The following is a 21,179-nucleotide window of genomic DNA, read 5'->3' as shown; positions in this document are numbered from 1 at the left end:
GAAGTCGAGGCTGGCGGATCACCTGAGGTCAGGAGTTCCAGACCAGCCTGGCCAACATGGTGAAATCCTGTCTCTACTAAAAATACAAAAATTAGCCAGGCATGGTGGGTGGTGGGCGCCTGTAATCCCAGCTACTTGGGAGGCTGAGGCAGGAGAATCGCTTGTACCTGGGAGGCGGAGGTTGCAATGAGCTGGGATCACATCACTGCGCTCCAGCCTGGCTGACAGAGTAAAACCCTGTCTTTAAAAAAAAAAAAAAAAAAAAAAAAGACCTGGAGCACTCTATGCCCGCTGACCTCAGCTGCCTGGCTCGGCTGGGGACATGGGTGTTCAAGCTGTTTCCGTCAAAAGAAATGACTAAAAACTACGATGATCATAAGAGATTGGGAAGGAGGCCAGGTGCGGTGGCTTACGCCTGTAATCCCAGCACTTTGAGAGGCCAAGGTGGGCGGATCGCTTGAGCTCAAGTGTGCAAAACCAGCCTGAGCAACCTAGCAAGACCCCATCTCTAAAAAAATACAGAACATTAGCCGGGCGTTGTGGCGTGCACCTGTAGTTGCCACAATCGATTGAACCCGGGAGGTGAAGGTCGCAGTGAGTTGAGATCACTGCACTCCAGCCTGGGCGATACAGTGAGACTCTGTCTAAAAAAAAAAAAAAAGAAAAAGGAAGAGATTGGGATGAAGAAAATACCTGCAGTTGGAAGCAACATTTATGAAGCTGTTAAAAATACATTCCATAAAGTCTACATGACTGTTTAGAAAAATTTATTTGAACATATGAAAGGAAAATTTAGACACCCCCAATAAAACTGAGAAGTTCCTTTCCGAGGTGAGGGGAATTCCTGACAGCTTCCCTGAGCAGTGCTGCACATAAGCTTGTGGTCACTGTGCAGCCTGGGCTCAGCTCACGGGGCTGCAGAAGGAGCCCACTTTTTCTGGCGGGGACACATCGTCTTCACGAGGAAGGAGGCCAGACACAAGGGCTTGCACCTGTGGCTCCTCCTGTCACACTCCTCGCCACACAGTCTCTGTGTCTGAAATGCGTAGAGAACACAGGCTCCCAGGATCGGCATGTTTTAAAAACGCACGCAGCAGGCTCTCGGCAGAGGCTGGACTCTTCCCATCACCATCCAATCTGCATGTCAAAGAATGCGACCGGGTGGGAAGCACCTGGACTCCATGACACCGAGACGGTTCTGCCGGCGGGGAGGGGCTGCCCGGCCCCTTCCGCGAGGTTCTCTTCTAGGGGTCCGGCCACCCCTTCCTTCTCGGAAGGCTTCGTCCAGCGAGGGCGCAGAAGGCACACGCGGGCCAGCCTAGCGGATGGGCCTGAAGGGAAACGTCACGCCCGAGATGAAGGTGTGCCCGGGGTGCGTGGGCAGGGCGGGGTGGGCGGCGGGGTGGGCCGGGACGGCCCCGTAGCCCAGCGGGGGCGTATGGATGTGGGGGTAGAACCCCGGGGGGAGCGCGGCGTGAGGCGACTGCTGCACGGGACCCGAGATCACCAGCTGGAGGAGGCTGCGAACACAAGGAGAAGCGTCAGCGCGGGCGGGCTCCGGGGACTCCGCAGGTGCGCACGGTAGGCTGACCCCGTCCCCCCGCATCCCGCCCGGGAGAGGCACCGACACAGGCACGGACTACCCGGGGGTCCAGGCAGTGGACGCGGAGAAGCAGTGGCAGAGCCAGGACCCCACAGGCGAGGATGCGTGGGAGCGGGCTCTCCACGGGGCCTGTGGCCCACGGAGCTCCGCAGCACTCCCGGGCGCGCAGCCCACACAGGTGGCCTCCACATCAGCCTCTGAGGCTCTCTGCTGCGCTGGGACACACAGAACAGCTGGCCAGTCTCCTCAGAGCCGAGAATGACCGCGCCCTACCTGAATTCCAAGCAGAAGCCCCAGGAAGCTGGCCTTGCAAACGACCCCGAAATTCAGAGTCCTGAAATTCAGAATGAGTCCGGTGCGGCCCCCTCGGGGACGGCCCAGGCCTGGACCCAGCCCTTACAGACCTCCGGGACCCACCCACCTCCCACCCCGCCCCGCGCAGCCTCAGCTTCAGACGCCCCCGCTCTTGGGCACTCACCCCGCCCAGCACCCAGCACCGGGGCTCCGAGAACAGCTGCACGCACGGTCTCCCCATCCGCCACCGCGCTCCCACCAAGGCCTCCGGGCCCCAGAGGCCTGGACCTCCCGACCTGGTGGTACAGCACACCACGGCCGCACTTCCTGGAATCCTCCTCCCAGCAAATTCAACGTGGCTTTCCAACACCGGGTCCCTTCCCAGACTCCTGAAAGAGTTTCTCATGCCCCTTGCCTTCTAACCACGCCCTCCCCAGGATGATCCCCCAACACCCCAGAACTCCCTGGCTTGGCTCATCACCCCCAGCTCCCCCAGCCGAGGCGAGGCCTGCCCCGCTCTGTGTCAGCCGGAAACGACCAACTCCTCATGGGTTCTCCCCAGTCAGAACCTCTCTTGGCCGGGTCTGGTGGCTCACGCCTGTAATGCCAGCACTTTTGGAGGCCGACTGCTTGAGGCCAGGAGTTCAAGACCAGACAGAACAATACAGTGAGACACTATCTCTACAGAAAACAAACTAAAAATTAGCTGGGTGTGGTGGTGCACACCTTTAGTCCCAGCTACTCAGGAGGCTGAGGCAGGAGGATTGCTTGAGTTCGGGAGTTTAAGGCTGCAGTGAGCCATGAGCCATGATTGTGCCACTGCACTCCAGCCTGGGAGACACTGTGAGTCCCTGTCTCAAAGAAAAAAAAAAAAAAGGCCCTCTGGGGCCCTTCTCAGCTTCAGGTCCCAGGCCTCCTCCCTACCCTGCCTTCCCCTTGCGTCCCCCATCGGAAGCTTCTGCTGCAGACAGACAGGCTCTGCCCGCCCCTCTCCTGACCTGCCCCAGGATCTTGCTCCGGATGGGTCCTGTGTCTGCAGCCCCTGCACTGGTCTCTCCTAACACCAAGGCCAGCCTGCCGGGCTCTACTCACACCCTGTCACTCGGCCAAGGCTCTGTCCCTGCATATTGTCCTAACTGGGTCCCACAACAGCCCGTTTTCCCAGCCACGGCCCTGCCTGCTCTCTGTCTACTCCCCCATGCTCCATCAAGGGGCTGGTCTGTCACAGACTGAACCCCCAAGCTCCCCAGTACAAAGGCTTGGGCCCAGGGCCCCCAGGAGGGGCTCAGGCAGTAAACAGACGGTATGTGGAGGGCTGGTGCATTTGGTACCCAAAGCTCTTCTGAGCCCCTTTTCTTTCTGTTACTACTATTAAACAACCCTGGGTAAGTAATTTAGCGAGAGATTAACGAACCCAAGGAGGAGGTACTGCAGAGTATTGCAGAGGCCAAATTTCGGTCATGTGATGATTTGAACCTGTACACACCCTGCCAGAGATAGAAAGCACTTCAAGAAGTTTCCAGTCTATTTGGAAACACGATGAACACAGAGACTGTCAGAAATCTAAGAGGTAGGCCAGGCGTGGTGGCTCACACCTGTAATCCCAGCACTTTTGGATGCCGAGGCAGGCAGATCACCTAAGGTCAGGAGTTCGACACCAGCCTGGCCAACATGGCGAAAACCCGTCTCTACTAAAAATACAAAAATTAACTGGGCGTGGTGGCAGGTGTCTGTAATTCCAGCTATCCGGGAGGCTGAGGCAGGAGTATCGCTTGAACCCGGGAGGCAAAGGTTGCAGTGAGCCAAGATCACACCACTGCACTCCAGCCTGGGTGACAGAGCGAGACTCTGTCTCAAAAAAAAAAAAAAGAAATTTAAGAGGTATTCCAGGCGACCCCCTGTCCTTCCCCAACAGCAGTGCCAGGCCTGCACTGGGAGGTTAGGGCTCCCCAAATCTGCATCAGGAGAGGCGGCCACTAGCTACTTGGAAGGGATGGAGTCAGAGGCTCCGGAGCAGGACCAGCAGGGGACTGCTGAGAAGTTCCGGGGGGCTCTAACATGGACCCCTAGTTATAAGACTCGGATGATACACAGGATTTGTATCCTGCTGTCTTTTTAATTCCCTGAAGAAAACACTAAAATGTTAAATAAAAGCGGTGGACAAAGAAGGGAACTATCACAAAGGGATTCCTGCAGGAGGGGAAAGGTGCCAGCTGATACCAACAATGTCCTTCGATGCTGTGGAAACTTCCAGAACCCAGACCAGAAAAAGGAAAAAGAGGCCAGGCACAGTGGCTCACGCCCGTAATCCCAACACTTTGGGAGGCCGAGACAGGCAGATCACTTGAGGTCAGGAGTTCAAGACCAGCCTGGCCAACATGGCGAAACCCTGTCTCTACTAAAAATACAAAAAGGCGGCGTGGTGGCGGGCACCTGTAGTCCCAGCTACTCAGGAGGTTGAGGCAGGAGAATCGCTTGACTCCAGGACGCGGAGGTTGCAGTGAGCTGATATCAGACCACTGCACTCTAGCCTGGGTGACACAATGAGACTCTGTCTCAAAAAAACAAAACAGAACAGAACAAAACAAAAAAAACAAAGAGAAAAGGAAAAAGAGGAGAGGAAGAGTGTGGGCCCCTGGGAGAGGTGGCCCTCTGATCTGTCTGTGATGCTGTTATGACACCTCAGGCAGGACAGTCTCATCCCAGAGACTGTTCCCTTCCGCCCTCTCAGGCTTTGTACCCATCCAGACACCTGCCCTGGCTCCTCCCTTGCAGAACCTGGCAGAGTGAGTGTGGCACGCATGGGAGTCCCCAACCCCCACACAAGGATGCAGTTCCTCTGCAGGCTGTGGACCAGCATCCGGCTGAACCCTGGACTTGAGTTATGCATGTTTCTGTCTCAGGCTGCAAGCACTGCCCAGCGCTATGCCACTGGACCTGACAGAGCCAGTGGGCCAGGCTGAGGCTGTGTGCACCCCCAGGGCTGCCAAGCCACTCACTGCCCCTCTGTCCATACTGCTTGCCAACACCTGCCCTGGAAGCCTGCTTCTCCTTGCTAAAGACCAGTGTGAGGGCTCCGAAGGAAGAACATTACTAACCCCAGCAAGCTCACTTTATCATTTCTATAAACCCTGTCCATGTGCACAGGAGTTCTGCTTTCCACTACCAACATTTCCTCCCCAGCAGTCAGTTACTATTTTTAGCAGATGCATAATGTTCCATTCTCCTGATGTATCACAACTCATTTACTAAGTATCACCAAGCTGTAGGACAAGTTGTTTCCAGTTCTTTGCTAGTTAGTAACTGCATCGGTATGAAACATTTTTGTGCATACAAAAATCAGCCTGCTGTGGTGGTGCACACCTGTAGTCCCAGCTACTTGGGAGGCTGAGGTGGGAGGATGGCTTGAGCCCAGGACGCAGAGGCTCGCAGTGAGCCAAGATCGTGCCACTGCACTCCAGCCTCTGCAACAAAGCAAGACTATCTCAAAAAGAAAAAAAGTAGCTGACACTTATTAGATATTCACTACAGGCCAAGTACTAGTTTAAATGCATTCTGTGTTTTCACTTTTTTCTTTTTTTTTTAAGAGACAGGGTCTTGCTCTGTTGCCCAGGTAGTACAGTCGCGATCACAACTCAGTGCAGCCTCAAACTCCTGGGCTCAAACAATCCTTGTCTCAGCCGCCCGAATAGCTGGGATTACAGATGCATGATGCCACCATATTTGGCCAATTTTTTTTTTTTTTAAACGGAGTTTTGCTCTTATTGCCCAGGCTGGAATGCAATGGTGCGGTCTTGGCTCACTGCAACCTCTGCTTCCTGGGTTCAAGCAATTGTCCTGCCTCAGCCTCCCAAGTAGCTGGGATTACAGGCACCTGCCACCATGCCTGGCTAACTTTTGTATTTTTAGTAGAGATGGGGTTTCACCATGTTGGCCAAGCTGGACTCAAACCCCTGACCTCAGGTGATCTGCCCACCTTGGCCTCCCAAAGTGCTGGGATTACAGTTGTGAGCCACCATGCCCAGCCTTTTTGTTTTTGTGAGACAGAGTCTGGCTCTGTCACCCAGGATGGAGTGCAGTGGCACGACCTCAGCTCACTGCAACCTCCACCTCCTAGGTTCAAGTGGTTCTCCAGCCTCAGCCTCCCAAGTAGCTGTGATTACAGGTGCATGCCACCACGCCTGGCTAATTTTGTATTTTTAGTAGAGATGGGGTTTCACCATGTTGGCCAGGCTGGTCTCAAACTCCTGACCACAAGTGATCCACCTGCCTCATTCTCTCAAAGTGCTGGGATTACAGGTATGAGTCACCACATCTGGCCTTTTTATTATTATTATTTTTTTTGACAGAGTTTCACTCTGTTGCCCAAGCTGGAATGCAGTGCCACGCTCTTAGCTCACTGCAACCTCCACCTTCCGGGTTCAAGCGATTCTCCTGCCTCAGCCTCCCGAGTAGCCAGATTACAGGTGCGCACCACCACACTCGGCTAATTTTTGTATTTTAAGTAGAGACAGGGTTTCACCATGTTGACCAGGCTGGTCTCGAACTCCTGACCTCAGGTGATCCACCTGCCTCAGCTTCCCAAAGTGCTGGGATTACAGGCGTGAGCCACCGTGCCCCAGCCCTGGCCTGTTTTTATTCATTTAATCCCACAAAAACCTTACAGTGAGAAGCTGGGGTAGGCAAGAGGGACATGAGGCAGGTCCCGTGGTTTTCTTGATTTTACACAAGGACTTCAGGCAGAAGGCAGGGAAGCTGCCCAAGGACATACGGACTTTTGGAAGTGGCAAGGCCCGGATTCTCTCCAGAATCTGATCACAGTTCCCACTTTTCACCTGATGACTGCGTTTGTGGAGGTCTCCACGCGGCAAGGAGTAGGATGAGAAATTCACAAATACCACTGGGTCTCATCCTCACTACCACCCTGTAAGTCAGGGAACAGTATCATCCCCATTTTACAAGGTGGTAAGCTGAGGCACAGAGACAGGTCAAGAGACTTCCCAAGTGTCACAGCCAATCCCAGACAGGGCCGCGCCCAGAACCCAGGTCCGTGCCGCCTGATGGCCAAGCGCTGGCAGCTAGCCTAACAAACGTACAGTGCTCTAGGGCTGTGGCTCTGTGAGACTTCCCAAAGGGCTGTGCAGTTCACAGTGCCACCAACAGAGGGCCCCCTGCGCCACACCCACAACTCAACAGGTGCACCTTCACTAGGGAGCTTTTCGTGATACAGGGACTGGCCTCTTTCACGGACTCCCAGCAAGATGACCGTTTTCAGGTTTACTTTCTACTTGAGTTCTGTTCATGTGCGTTATCTGATGCTCCACTTATCATCATGTCCTTACCGGGCTCTCCCCAAAGAACCCAGGACAAAGGGGTTCGCCCTGTCTTGCCTCCCTCCACCCTGCTCCAGCAAGCTGTCCCAGCTAGGAGTCCTGAGGATACTTACTTATTATGGGGCAGCCTGGAGCACAAGGTTCTCAGGTCATCTGCAATTAAGGAGATATAAGATTAACGAACATACTGGAGATAACACGGTGAAATACACACTGATGTTCTTTGCAAGGATGCTAGCAAGACAGCAAGAGTGCCTCATACTACATTTCCCTAGCGTCATTTAGAAACTGAGTTCTAGCCGGGCGCGGTGGCTCATGCCTGTATTCCCAGCACTTTGGGAGGCTGAGGCGGGTGGATCACCCGAGGTCAGGAGTTTGAGACCGGCCTGACCAACATGGTGAAACCCCATCTCTACTAAAAACACAAAAATTAGCCAGGAGTTGTGGTGGGCACCTGTAATCCCAGCTACTCAGGAGGCTGAGGCAGGAGAATTGCTTGAACCTGGGAGATGAGGTTGCAGTAAGCCGAGATCACGCCACTGCACTCCAGACTGGGCGACAGAGTGAGAGAGATCCCGTCTCAAAAAAAAAGAAGAAGAATCTGAGTTCTCCTTGTCTTCAATTTTTGCTTTAAAAAACCCGTCCCCTGGCCGGTTGCAGTGGCTCACGCCTGTAATCCCAGCACTTTAGGAAGCCGAGACGTGCAGATCACCTGAGGTTGGGAGTTCGAGACCAGCCTGACCAACATGGAGAAACCCCATCTCTACTAAAAATACAAAATTAGCCGGGCGTGGTGGCACATGCCTGTAATCCCAGCAACCTGGGAGGCTGAGGCAGGAGAACTGCTGGAACCCAGGAGCGGGAGGTTGCAGTGAGCCAAGATTGCGGCACCACACTCTAGCCTGGGCGACAGAGTGAGACCCCATCTCAGAAAAAAAAAAAAAAAAGAATCTGAGTTCTCTTTGTCTTCAATTTTTGCTTTAAAAAACCCGTCTGCAAACAAAAGATGGCACTTAGGAAAGGAGGCGGCCCTGCTGGCAATTTGTCAGATGGCTGGAGAAAGCCCATAGGCCGGGCTCTCCCTGGGCAATCAGGCACCCAAGGCAATCTGAGAGCAGCAGTAAGATGGGAAACCCATGGCCATCCCCTGGCACCACAGGCAACCTTTTGAGTGAGTCAGTTGTTAAAAAGCAAACCCAAGCGTGTCATTAGCACCATATCATTCTCCAGGAAGAGTCCAAGCACTGAAATGCAGCAGAATGAAGGAACCTCAAAACAGGCCATGAGGCTGGCACAGTGGCTCCTGCCTGTAATGCCAGCACTTTGGGAGGCCAAGGCGGGAGGATCGCTTGAGCCCAGGAGTTTGAGACCAGCCTGAGCAACATAGAGAGACTTCATTTTTACAAAAAATTTAAAAATTAGCCAAGTATGGGCTGGGCGCAGTGGCTCACGCCTGTAATCCCAGCACTTTGGGAGGCTGAGCCGGGCGGATCACAAGGTCAGGAGATCAAGATCATCCTGGCTAACACGGTGAAACCCCATCTCTACTAAAAATACAAAAAATTAGCTGGGCTTGGTGGTGGGCGCCTGTAGTCCCAGCTGCTTGGGAGGCTGAGGCAGGAGAATGGCGTGAACTCGGGAGGCAGGGCTTGCAGTGAGCTGAGATCACGCCACTGCACTCCAGCCTGGGTGACAGAGCGAGACTCCATCTCGGAAAAAAAAAAAAAAATTATGCCTCAATAAAAAAGGACAAGGACAGGCACAGTGGTAATCCTAGCACTTTTGGGAGGCTGAGGCGGGAAGATCACTTGAACCCAAGAGTTTGAAACTAGCCTGGACAAGACGGTGAGACCCTGACTCTACAAAAATCTTTTTAAAAAATTAGCTGGGTGTGGTGGTACACGCTTGTAGTCCCAGCTACTCTGTGTGGCTGAGGGAGGAGGATTGCTTGAGCTCAGGAGTTGGACACTGTGGTGAGCTACGATCGTGCCACTGCACTCCAGCTTGGGCAACAAGAGTGAGAGACCCTGTCTCATAAAAAGAGAGAAATAAGAATCAAAAAGGACACAGAAAAAGAAACGGCGCGGTGGCTCATGCCTGTAATCCCAGCACTTTGGATGGCAGAGGTGGCCACCAGGTGACCATCCTGGCCAACATAGTACAACTGTCTCCACTAAAAACACAGAAATTAGCCAGGCATGGTGGCGCATGCCCATAGTCCCAGCTATTCAGGAGGCTGAGGCAGGATAATTGCTTAAACCCAGGAGATGGAGGTTGCACTGAGCTGAGATCGAGCCACTGCACTCCAGCCTGGACAACAGTGTGAGACTCTGTTGCAATAAATAAATAAATAAAAATAAGATAAAATAAAAAAGAAAAAGGGTTTCTCGGAAGGAAAGCTATCTAGGCTCTCGAGGAGTCCCCAGTCCTGGGCGACACTGAGACCTCCCATCTGTGGGATGTTAGGACCCTGACGGGGTGAGCAGGGAGGGTGCAGTGCGTGGGGCACGGCTGGGACACCTTCCTCCCATGTTCACTAGGAGGAAAAGAAGTCCTAAATGAAGCAAAAACAGTGTCTGTCCAGGAGCCCCTCTTTCCCTCTGCAGGGCGGTGGTGTCCCCGCACTAGGAGACCTGGGCCAGGGCTGGGACACCTTCCTCCCGTGTTCACTAGGAGGAAAAGAAGTCCTAAATGAAGCAAAAACAGTGTCTGTCCAGGAGCCCTCTTTCCCTCTGCAGGGCGGTGGTGTCCCCGCACTAGGAAACCTGGGCCAGGGAGGCACCCACCTCTCGTGCACAGCAGAGCTCCTGAGGCCATGGCCACCTGCAGAGCCTGCGCCAGCCGGTCCAGCGAGAGCTCGATCTCCTGGGAGGCGTTGAGGGGGTTCAGTTCATCCGCCAACCTGTTGATCTCCTCTACCAGCGGGACCATGTGGTCGAAGAGGATCAGCCCCAGGCGCCCATACAGATTCTTCTCGGTCAGGTGCAGCTGCAGCGTCATGAGGACCTGCAGGACGCTGAGGTGGAGTTTCGAGTACAAGAGGTGGGAGTCTCTGTCCATCCCCACGCCCGGGTCCTTTGTGACCTTGTTGCTGACGTGGCCATTGGATAAGGGAGGCTTCTTTTTCCTTTTATAAGCCAGGGGGGCCTTCACACACCAGCGGATCAATCCAACAAGCGGGGTGAGCTCTAAGAATCCTATTGGCAGATTGGCCGCAATCGGAGTATTTAAAAAAGTGATAAGAATCAACCTTGGGTCCTCAAAAATCCAGGTGACAATCATTTCAAGCAAGTCCATAGGTGGGATGAGGTCATCTGCAAACAAAGACCATTAGGTCAGGAGCGCTCTTGGCCTCGAGGACAGGGGCAGGAGTGGAGAGAGGGAAGCCTGACCCCAGGGCCCATGGCACTGCCCACCTGATGATCCAGATCACGCCTCCTGGCTTAGCTATTTTCTGTCCCCTTTCCTAGAACATCCACTCCAGGGGGACTGGGACTCTCATCTCAGTCACTTTCACATCCCAGTGCCCAGGACCCTGGAGCAAGGGAGAGGCTGCAGAAATACTTTAGTCTACAATTCCCTGGAACTCCATCATGCTTTGGAGAAATTTCCTCCTGCATGTTAATTTAGATAAAATTCCACACTTTTTCTATCCCACACTGCCACACGTCACCCCTTCCCTCCTGAGTACGTGTCCTCCCGGTGCTCAGTGTCTCCTGTATGGGGCAGTGACAGCAATGGTGGCCTTCAGGGAGCAGCTCAGAGTCCTGTCAGTCATCTGGCTGCTGCCAAGGGCCATCCCAACCCCAAACCTGGAACCCTCATCTAAGCAACCCTCAGAGATGTGATCCCTGAGACCTGGCAGGCTCTGTGGCCCAGACACTTAGTCTGGGCTTCCTATGAGCCCAGCACAGGTCTCCATCCTTTACACAGACGAACTCGTTTAACCTCCCTCCACCCCAGTGATTAGTCTCATACAAAGGACAAGGAAACTGAGGCACAGTCATGTCAAGTGATTTCCCCAGGACTCGTCATAAGTATGTGGCCCAGACTCACACCTGCAATCCCAGCACTTTGGGAAGCCAAAGCAGGAGGATCACTTGAGTTCAGGAGTTCGAAACCAGCCCTGGAAACATAGTGAGACCCAGTCTCTACAAAAATTCTTAAAAATTAGCCGGGAGTGATGGTGCACATCTATATTCCCAGCTATTCAGGAGGCTGAGATGGGAGGATCACTTGATACTGGGAGGTCATGGTTGCAGTCAGCTGTGATTGTCCCACTGTACAACAGCCTGAGCGACAGAGTGAGATCCTGTCTCAGAAAAAAAAAAAAAAAAAAAAAAAACACACACACACACATACACACACACAAAAAGCGTACGGCCCAGATGTGACCTCAGCAGCCTGGCTTTTAATCAGGAGGCTATACTGCGCATGTGGGGCTTGGTGTGCAATACCCTTAGGCTGGCTGTGTGCACAGGAGTGGGTCCTCAGCCCCCTCTCTGGGGCTGTGCCCACCATCTGAGATGATTCCTGCCAACTGTTGGAGTATGAACCGCCCTGCCCACCTACTGTGGTGAGACGATGGCTACAGCGGGGAGCAGCTGCTGTCCTGTGTGCCTTTTTTTTTTTTGAGACGGAGTCTTGCTGTTTGTCCAGGCTGGAGCGCAGTGGCGTGATCTCGGCTCACTGCAAACTCTGCCTCGGGTTCAAGCGATTCTCCTGCCTCAGCATCCCGAGTAGCTGGGACTACAGGCGCCTGCCACCACACTGGTTAATTTTTGTATTTGTAGTAGAGACGGGGTTTTGCCATGTTGGCCAGGCTGGTCTCGAACTCCTGACTGCAGGTGATCCGCCCACCTCGGCCTCCCAAAGTGCCGGCATTACAGGTGTGAGCCACCCCGCCTGGCCATGTGTGCAGCCTCTTGATTTCACAGAGATATTTCTGTCTGGGCAACGCCAGGTCATACCCACCTCTCCAGTGTATCCCTGCCCCCTCAGATCTGAGCTGACACATCTCTACCAGCCTGTAGAAAATGTGTGTGTGTGCACACTTGTGCAGGTGTGCCCTCATCATACACGTTGGTGTGTGCACTTCGTGAGTCCTCAGTCTCTAGGATCCCAGTTAGGATCTCTAGAGTCCCGCGTTCTCAGCGCCATCCAGGAAAGGGGGGATATCATTATGTGGGTATCTTCCTTTTTGTGCTTTGAAGACACAGACTCCCCAAGAATGCTCTCCTGTTACCAGAAGTGCCCAAAAGCGGTTTCAATCACCATTCGGATGGTGACTTCCAGGGCCACTGCTGTGTGGCAGTGACTTGAGAAATCACCAACATCTCAATGGACATACTGGCTTAAGAGAAAAACACTGTGTTTCAGATCTGCTCTGCTGTGTCAGTGGCATTCCCTGAATATTATTTCCTGTTCCATATGCTAACTCATCCATTCCCCATGGTAAGGCCAGTTTCTGTACTCGTTGGTCTGGAATAACCAATGACTTAAAAGGTAGGTCAGGTGCGGTTGCTCATGCCTGTAATCTCAGCACTTTGGGAGGCTGAGGCAGGGAGATCACTTAAAGTCAGGAGTTTGAGATCAGCCTGGCCAACAGGGTGAAACCCTGACTCCACGAAAAATACAAAAATTAGCCCGGCGTGGTGGCGCATGCCTACAGCCCCAGCTACTCAGGAGGCTGAGGCAGGAGACTCGCTTAAACCTGGGAAGTGGAGGTTGCAATGAACCGAGATCACACCACTGCACTCCAGCCTAGGTGACAGAGGAGACTCCATCTCAAAAAAAAAAAAAAAAAAAGCCAAAAAGGCAACTATGATACCATAGCTGGGTTCAGTGAAATCTTTCCTATTGGAAGATGAAAGACCTGAATACTGCTCCCAGCTGTTAACAGCTCTTAGGAAGCCTTTGGAGGAGGGAGAGGGGAAATCCCACTGCAGCAGCATGGCCCTGCTCCCCAACACCTGCCTCCCATTCCACGGGGAAACTGCTAGGAAAAGGAGAGTATGAAATTAGCATATGCGGCTGGCATAGTGGCTCACGCCTGTAATCCCAGAACTTTTGGGAGGCCGAGGCGGGCGGATCATGAGGTCAGGAGATCGAGACCATCCTGGCTAACACGGTGAAACCCCGTCTCTACTAAAAACACAAAAAATCAGCCAGGTGTGGTGGCGGGCGCCTGTAGTCCCAGCTACTCGGGAGGCTGAGGCAGGAGAATCGCTTGAACCTGGGAGGCGGAGCTTGCAGTGAATCGAGATCGTGCCACTGCACTCTAGCCTGGGCGACAGAGCAAGACTCCGTCTCAAAAAACAAAAACAAACAACAAGAAAAAAAGAAATTAGCGTACAAATATGGCATGTGCTTGCACGTTCACAATATTTCCACACAAACTTTCTCAAGAGAGCTACAAAACCTAACAACAAGAGAAAAGGTGGCCGGGCACAGTGGCTCACACCTGTAATCTCAGCACTTTGGGAGACCGAGCCGGCTGGATCATCTGAGGTCAAGAGTTTAAGACCAACCTGGCCAACATGGTGAAACCCCACCTCTACTAAAAATACAAAAAGTAGCCAGGTGTGGTGGCACACACCTATAATCCCAGCTACTCGGGAGGCTGAGGAAAGAGAATCTCTTAAACCCAGAAGGCAGAGGTTGTGGTGAGCCAAGATCATGCCACTGCACTCCAGCCTGGACAACAGAGTGAGATTCCGTCTCAAAAAAAAAAAAAAAAAAAAAAAGGGGGTGACAGATAAAAGAAGGCTCGGCTGGGCGCGGTGGCTCACGCCTGTAATCCCAGCACTTTGGGAGGCCGAGATGGGTGGATCGGGAGGTCAGGAGTTCGAGACCAGCCTGGCCAATATGGTGAAACCCCATCCCTACTAAAAATACAAAAGTTAGCCACGCGTGGTGGTGCATGCCTGTAGTCCCAGCTACTCAGGAGGCTGAGGCAGGAGAATCGTTTAAACCCAGGTGGCGGAGGTTGCAGTGAGCCGAGATCATGCCACTGCACTCTAGCCCGGGCGACAGAGGGAGACTGTCTCAAAAAAAGAAAAAAAAAAAAGAGGGCTCAAAAATAGTCAGGAGGCTGGTGGGAGACCGATACTGGACTGAATAAAAATGACAGATGCTGTTGAAGGCTTTCAAAGTGCTGGTTTGGCTATGAGACCACGAAGAGAAAGAGACTATCCGTCAGCCCTGTGAGCAGCAACAGCCAAGGGCAGAGGAGGAGGAATCGGAAACAGCAGCAGAAAAGCAGGTTTTGTCAGCCAGGCCTGGTAGTGTGTGCCTACAGTCCCAGCGACCTGGAACGCTGTGGTGGGAGGATCACTTGAGCCTAGGAGTTTTGAGGCTACAGTGACCTACGACTGCACCACCATATTCCAGCAGCCTGTGCAACAGAGCAAGATTCTATATCCAAAAAAGTAAAAAAAATTAAAGAAAGCATGGGAATGATAAAAAATCAAGTCATATGTCCAGGGAGTGGGTCACATCTCACAGACACCAGACCTTGCTTTCTGGGCTGCCTGCCACTTGGACCATTGCACCTCAGGCAAATGGGTATCACTAAGAATAGTTCCCTCTTAGCAAACTGCACACGTCCAGGTGGCCCATACCTTTAGCTTTTAGCCTAAATTAAACACACACATTTCAGGCTGGGTGCAATGGCTCACACCTGTAATGCCGACACTTTAGGAGGCCGAGGTGGGAGGATTGCTTGAGTCCAGGAGTTCAAAACCACCCTGGGCAACACGGTGAAACTCCATCTCTACAAAAAATATAAAAAATTAGCCAGGCATGGCGTTGCAAACCTGTGGTCCTGACTACTCAGCAGGCTGAGGGAGAATTGCTTGAGCTCAGGGTTCAAGACCAACCTGGACAACATGGCGAAACCCCGTCTCTACAAAAAATACAAAAATTAGCCAGGCGTGGTGGCATGCACCTGTAGTCCCAACTACTTGAGAGGCTGAGACAGGAGAAACACTTGAGCCTTGGGGGCAGAGACTGCAGTGAGCAGGGATCACGCCTCTGCACTCCAGACAGGGTGACAGAGTGAAACCCTGTCTCAAAAAATAAAAAATAAAAACTCAGCTGGGCACAGTAGCGCACGCCTATAATCCCAGCAGTTTGGGAGGCCGAGGCGGGTGGATCACTTGAGATCAGGGGTTTGAGATCGGCCTGGCCAACACAGTAAAACCCCATCTCTACTAAAAACGCACAAAAAAATTAGCCGGGAGTAGCGGTGCATGCCTGCTATAGTCCTAGCTACTCGGGAAGCTGAGGGAGGAGAACTGCTTGAACCCGGGAGGGGGAGGTTACAGTGAGCTGAGATCACACCACTGCACTCCAGCCTGGGCAACAGACTCCATCTCAAAAAATAATAAAAATTAAAATATACATTTCAGAGACAAAACAGCTAAAGCATTCACTGGACACTTCACCTGGGTATTCAGTGGAAAATAAAACTAGCCATTGACTGAAGCTTCTTTCATAGAAATAACCTGTTTAAAGTTTACCTGACGACAGGTCATAGAGCGCGGTAACGGAGGTGATGAACTGGCAGCAGAATCTTGGGCTGGCACTGAATATCTGCTTCAGCGTCTGAATGGATCCCGGCACCAAACAGCAGTAGTCATCCACAAGGGCCTTGGCTAACCTCACACAGTAAACCACGGGCGTCCGCTGGAAAGAAACCACACAGTCCACGTAACTACAGATGTTGTGAGTGAGTAGACCAGCAACTATGCACACACAGTGACCACCACCAGAACTGGCAGAACCACTTCCAAGACAAACAAAAGATGTTAACAGGGCCGAGTGGGGTGGCTCACATCTGTAATCCCAACACTTTGAGAGGCCGAGGCAGGTGATCACCTGAGGTCAGGAGTTCGAGACCAGCCTGGCCAGCATGGTGAAACCCATCTCTACTAAAAATACAAAATTAACTGGGAATGGTGGGGCATGCCTGTAATCCCAGCTACTTGGAAGGCTGAGGCAGGAGAATCGCTTACACCTGAAAAGCAGAGATTGCAGTATGCCAAGATCACACCACTGCACTCCAGCCTGGGCAACAAAAGCAAAACTTCATCTCAAAAAAAAAAAAAAAAAATGTTAAAGGCTTACACTGAAGCAGGGATGGGCAATCTAAAGCCCACTGACCAGGCTGGGCACGGTGGCTCATGCCTGTCATCCCAACACTTTGGGAGGCCGAGGAGGGAGGATCACTTGAGCCCAGGAGTTCCAGATGAGCCTGGGCAACACAGCAAGAACCCATCTCTCTAAAAAATAGAAAAAAATTAGCCAGATATGGTGGCAGACACCTGTAGTCCCAACTACTCAGGAGGCCGAGGTGGGAGGATGGCTTGAGCCTGGGAAGGCTGAGTCTGCAGTGAGCCCCATGGTCACACCACTGCACTCCGGCATGAGCAACAGAGCAAGACCGTCACCAAAAAAAAAAAAAAAAACAAAAAAAACCACCTGACTGGGTGCGGTGGCTCACGCCTGTAATCCCAGCATTTTGGGAGGCCGAGGCAGGCGGATCACGAGGTCAGGAGATCAAGACCATCCTGGCTAACACGATGAAACCCCATCTCTACTAAAAATACAAAAAAATTGGCCAGCACCACTGATGGCAGGTGCCTGTAGTCCCAGCTACTCGAGAGGCTGAGGCAGGAGAATAGCGTGAACCTGGGAGGCGGAGCTTGCAGTGAGCCGAGATCACACCACTGCACTCCAGCTTGGGCGGCAGAGCAAGACTCTGTCCCAAAAAAAAAAAAAAAAAAAAAAAACCCACCCCACAGACCAAATTTGTCCCACCACCCGTTTTTGTTAGTAAAATTTCCCTGAGACATGATCGCGCTTATTCATTTGCCTACTGCCTAAAGCTGTTCTTGCACTAGAAGGGCAGAGGTGAGCAGCTGTGAAAGAGACTACAAGACCCAGAAAGCCTAAGATAGTTCACTATCTTGCCCTCTACATAAAACATCTGCCAGCTCTTGCTTTACAGTTTACTTAGGAAACACCATTTCTGCTTTCAGGTAAGGAAATGACAACTTCTATACCCTACAGGATCCCAGGTGAGATGCCACAGGTAAAAATTAACAGCTGCTATCACATTGAAGAGATTCAGGAGAGTCTGTGAACTGCTACATGATGAAAACGTTTGTTTAAAGCAGTACTTGCTAAATTTCTCTTAAAATCCTATTCTTAGGCCGGGCGCAGTGGCTCATGCCTATAATCCCGGCACTTTGGGAGGCTGAGGCAGGAGGATCGCTTGACCTCAGGAGTTCGTGACCAGTCTGGGCAACATGGTGAAACCCTGTCTCTACAAAAAATACAAAAATTAACCAGGCATGGTGGTGTGTGCCTGTGGTCCCAGCTACTTGGGGGGCTGAGGTAGGAGGATCACTTGAGCCCAGGAGGCAAAGGTTGTAGTGAGCTAAGATTGCGCCACTGCACTCCACCCTGGGTGACAGACTGAAACCCTGTCAGAAAAAAAAAAAAAAAAGGAAAAGAAAAAACACACACCCTAATTAAAAAAAAAAATTTTTTTTTTTTTTGAGACTGAGTCTCACTCTGTCACCCAGGCTGGAGTGCAGTGACACAATCTCGACTCACGGCAACCTCCACCTCCCATGTTCACATGATTCTCCTGCCTCAGCCTCCCAAATAGCTGGGACCACAGGCGCGTGCTACCATGCCTGGCTAATTTCTGTATTTTTAGTAGAGACAGGGTTTCACCATGTTGGCCTGGCTTGTCTCAAACTCCTGACCTCAAGTGATCTGCCCCTCTTCGGCCTCCCAAAGTGCTGGGATTACAGGAGTGAACCACTAAGCATGGCCTAAAAAAATTATTTAAACAAACAAACAAACAAACAAAAAACACTTCAGAAATCTAATTAAATGAGAATTCCGAACAGCAAACTCCTCTTCAGAGACTCTCAGGAGAAACTCTCTCTTTTTTTTTTTTGAGATGGAGTCTTGCTCTGTCACCCAGGCTGGAGTGCAATGGCACCATCTCAGCTCACTGCAACCTCTGCCTCCTGGGTTCATGCGATTCTCCTGCCTCAGCCTCCTGAGTAGTTGGGGTTACAGGTATGCAACACCATGCCCGGCTAATTTTGTATTTTTAGTAGAGACATGATTTTGCCACGTTGGTCAGGCTGGTCTTGAACCCCTGACCTCAAGTGATCTGCCCACCTCAGCTTCCCAAAGTGCTGGGATTACAGGCATGAGCCACCGCACCTGGCCGAGGGTCTCTCTTGAGCAGTACCTGAAGCCAGGAGGCGGCACACTCCAACACCGGGATTCGACACACAGCCACCGCCATGGAGACCAGTTTTCCCAACAAGCTCATCCGGCTGTCATCGGCTTTGTTCCCTTGAGGGCTGAAAAGGGATGAAAAAATAATCTGCCGAACAGAGTCCTTGGTTTGCTCCTGGAAATAATTGCACATGATTTCAAGAAGTTGAAGCTCCTGAAGTGAATTCAGTCTCTGCAAAAGAAATCCAGGAAAAGCGTTAAGAAATGTGGCTGTAACGTACTTATTAACTCATACATTAAGAAAACAGGAAATAGACTGGGCGCGGTGGCTCCTGCCTGTAATCCCAGCACTTTGGGAGGCCGAGGCGGGCGAGTCACGAGGTCAAGAGTTCGAGACCAGCCTGGCCAACATGGTGACACCCCATCTCTACTAAAAATACAAAGATTGGCCGGGCATGGTAGCAGGCACCTGTAATCCCAGCTATTCGGGAGGCTTAGGCAGGAAACTCGCTTGAACCCGGGAGGCGGAGGTTGCAGTGAGCCGAGATCGCACCACTGCACTCCAGCCTGGTGACAGAGTGAGACTCTGTCTCAAAAAAAAAAAAGGAAAACAGGAAATAACAGTATTTTCCCGTAGAACTCACTTTTCGCCCTTCGTAAAGCTCCCTTAGAACTTTTCGCCCTTCGTAAAGCTCAGGTCTCAGGGAGATCTTTGCTGTTAATCTTAGAAAAAAGTCATATAGGCCAGGGGTTGTGGCTCACGCCTGTAATTCCAACACTTTGGAGGCCAAGGAGAGAGAATCTTGAGCCCAGGAGTTTGAGACCAGCCTGGGTAAACACAGGGAGGCCCCATCTCTACAAAACATTCAAAAATTAGCTGGGCATGGTGGTGCATGCCTGGAGTTCCAGCTACTCAGAAGGATGAGGCGGGAGGATTACTTGAGCCCAGGAGTTCAAGGTTGTAGTGAGCTGTGATTGCACCACTGCACTCCAGCCTGGGCAACATAGTGAAACCTTGTCTCAAAAAAAAAAAAAAAAAAAAAAAAGGCAGAGAGAGAAAAGAAAGAAAAAGATGTAAGAAGAAAGCCATACAGATCATTATACATCCTCCTGGAGGGCTCAGGATGAGCCTTTCGGTAACAGCCCAACAGACCTCTAGGGAGCGGGCAGTCGCCAGTTTGTCCCTTTAACACAAGACTCGGCTGTCACACGCCCCGCAGACTGGACAGGCAGCTGAGCAACACTGCAGGACCCGGAGACGGGTTTGGGGGCTGCTGCAGGAACGAGGCCGAGCGCGAGCGCGGGGCTCCTGGACATGGGGCGCCCGCGGCTTGACACAGCCCTGCATCGCTGGGGAAAAGGCCCGCCCGCCTGCCTGCGGGGCCCAGGCACCCGACCGTCTCGGGCCGCACCTTGGGCTGCGCGCTGCGCTCCTTGGGCACCTGGAACACGAACTCCTCCAGCAGCTCCACGGGGCCCTTGTCCACGATGGGCAGCGGCGCGCTCTGCAGCTGGCTGCTGAAGTAGATGTCCAGGTGGTACAACACCTCCTTGGCGGCGCTCAGCGCGTCGCGGCGCAGCAGCGAGTGGCGGATGTCGCTCATGGTGCGGCCGCCGCGGCCCCCGCGCCGAGCGCGTCTCACTTCCGCCCGGGGCCCGGGGCTGCGCCGCTACCCGTGGAAACAAAGAGGCGCGACCCGGACCTGGGCTGCGGCACCCGCCCGCTTGCCCGCCTGCCGCCGCCTGCTCCCTGCCTGCTCAGGAGGCCATCGCCGCTGCCGCCGGCCAGTAGGCGCCCGAAGGTCCGATTGCGGCGCCGCCAGGAGCCGCCGGGAGCCGCAGCAGCGCAGCAGAACGGCGGCCGAATGCCGGGCACGGAGACGGCGGCCCGCAGGGGCCAAGCGCAGGCCACGGCCTAGGCGCACTCTCCGGAGGGCGCCCCCTGGCGGCGCGAGCGGTGAGGGGCGCGCCGCGGTCCCAGGTGGACCCCGCCCCCGGAGCCCGCCCAACCGCCGGTGCAGGCCCGCTCCGTCCTTGCCCAGGCTCCCTCGCCGGCTCTGCGTCGCGTTCAGAGCTGCCGCTGGTTGATTTCACGGTGCTTTCTACCAGCAAGGATAGGGGGTGGTGCCGGGCTTTGGCTTCGGCCAAGGGACTTGGGTTCCCTGGCCGCCCCAGCTACCCGTCTTCACGTTTCCATCTGTTCTCAGCTGGGGGGCTACGGGGGAAGATGGCTGGAAGGCCCCCTGCCCCTGACTCCCACTTCCCGGCCTCTCTGACTGAGGGCTCCTTGGCCTAGCAAGGTGCAGAACACCTGCCACCTGCACCTGAGAGCCCTCCCACTCCAAAGACCTTCCGCACCAAGACCTCGTTTCTGGCAGTCAACTCTCTGAAATAGGTGGCAGTTCACTTTCACAAATTTTAAACTGATCAGAAAGGACTTGAATGTGGCCAGAGGAGGGCAGGCTGGAGGCCACACATGCAGGAATGTGCTGGTGTACAAGCCCATACTGGCCAGAAGGCAGGCCTGGGTGACAACACTCTGTTGTTGAGATGAAAATCCCCTCGGGGAGAGAGAATACAGGGGGCATAAAAGAGCACAGCCAGGCACAACGCGCAGGCGCTGAGTCAATGAGACCCTCCTGCACATCAGACAGGTCAGAGACACGGCCGCAAGCCCCTCC

At 53.1% G+C, this 21,179-nt stretch overlaps 1 protein-coding gene across 3 annotated transcripts; it reads right to left on the bottom strand.

The window, feature by feature from the left end:
• Window positions 1-750: 750 nt before the first annotated feature.
• On the bottom strand, window positions 751-20,410 carry INTS15 (integrator complex subunit 15). Of its 3 annotated transcripts, XM_024250029.3 has the most exons (7): window positions 19,911-20,410; window positions 18,509-18,730; window positions 15,753-15,918; window positions 10,017-10,544; window positions 7,344-7,383; window positions 1,877-1,937; window positions 751-1,520 (listed from the first exon to the last, which is right to left on the bottom strand). In XM_024250029.3, the coding sequence occupies exons 1-7, from the start codon at window positions 20,100-20,102 to the stop codon at window positions 1,245-1,247; spliced, it is 1,485 nt and encodes a 494-aa protein (XP_024105797.1). In that variant the 5' UTR covers window positions 20,103-20,410; the 3' UTR covers window positions 751-1,244. The 3 variants fall into 3 exon arrangements, with proteins under 3 accessions (XP_024105797.1, XP_024105798.1, XP_024105799.1); XM_024250030.3 differs by lacking the exon at window positions 1,877-1,937; XM_024250031.3 differs by lacking the exons at window positions 751-1,520; window positions 1,877-1,937 and adding an exon at window positions 5,451-6,821 and having other exon boundaries at window positions 19,911-20,386.
• Window positions 20,411-21,179: the final 769 nt, after the last annotated feature.

This window comes from Pongo abelii, chromosome 6 (assembly GCF_028885655.2).
Source record: "Pongo abelii isolate AG06213 chromosome 6, NHGRI_mPonAbe1-v2.0_pri, whole genome shotgun sequence".
NCBI lineage: Eukaryota > Metazoa > Chordata > Mammalia > Primates > Hominidae > Pongo > Pongo abelii.
This window is presented reverse-complemented; position numbering and strand designations above follow the sequence as displayed.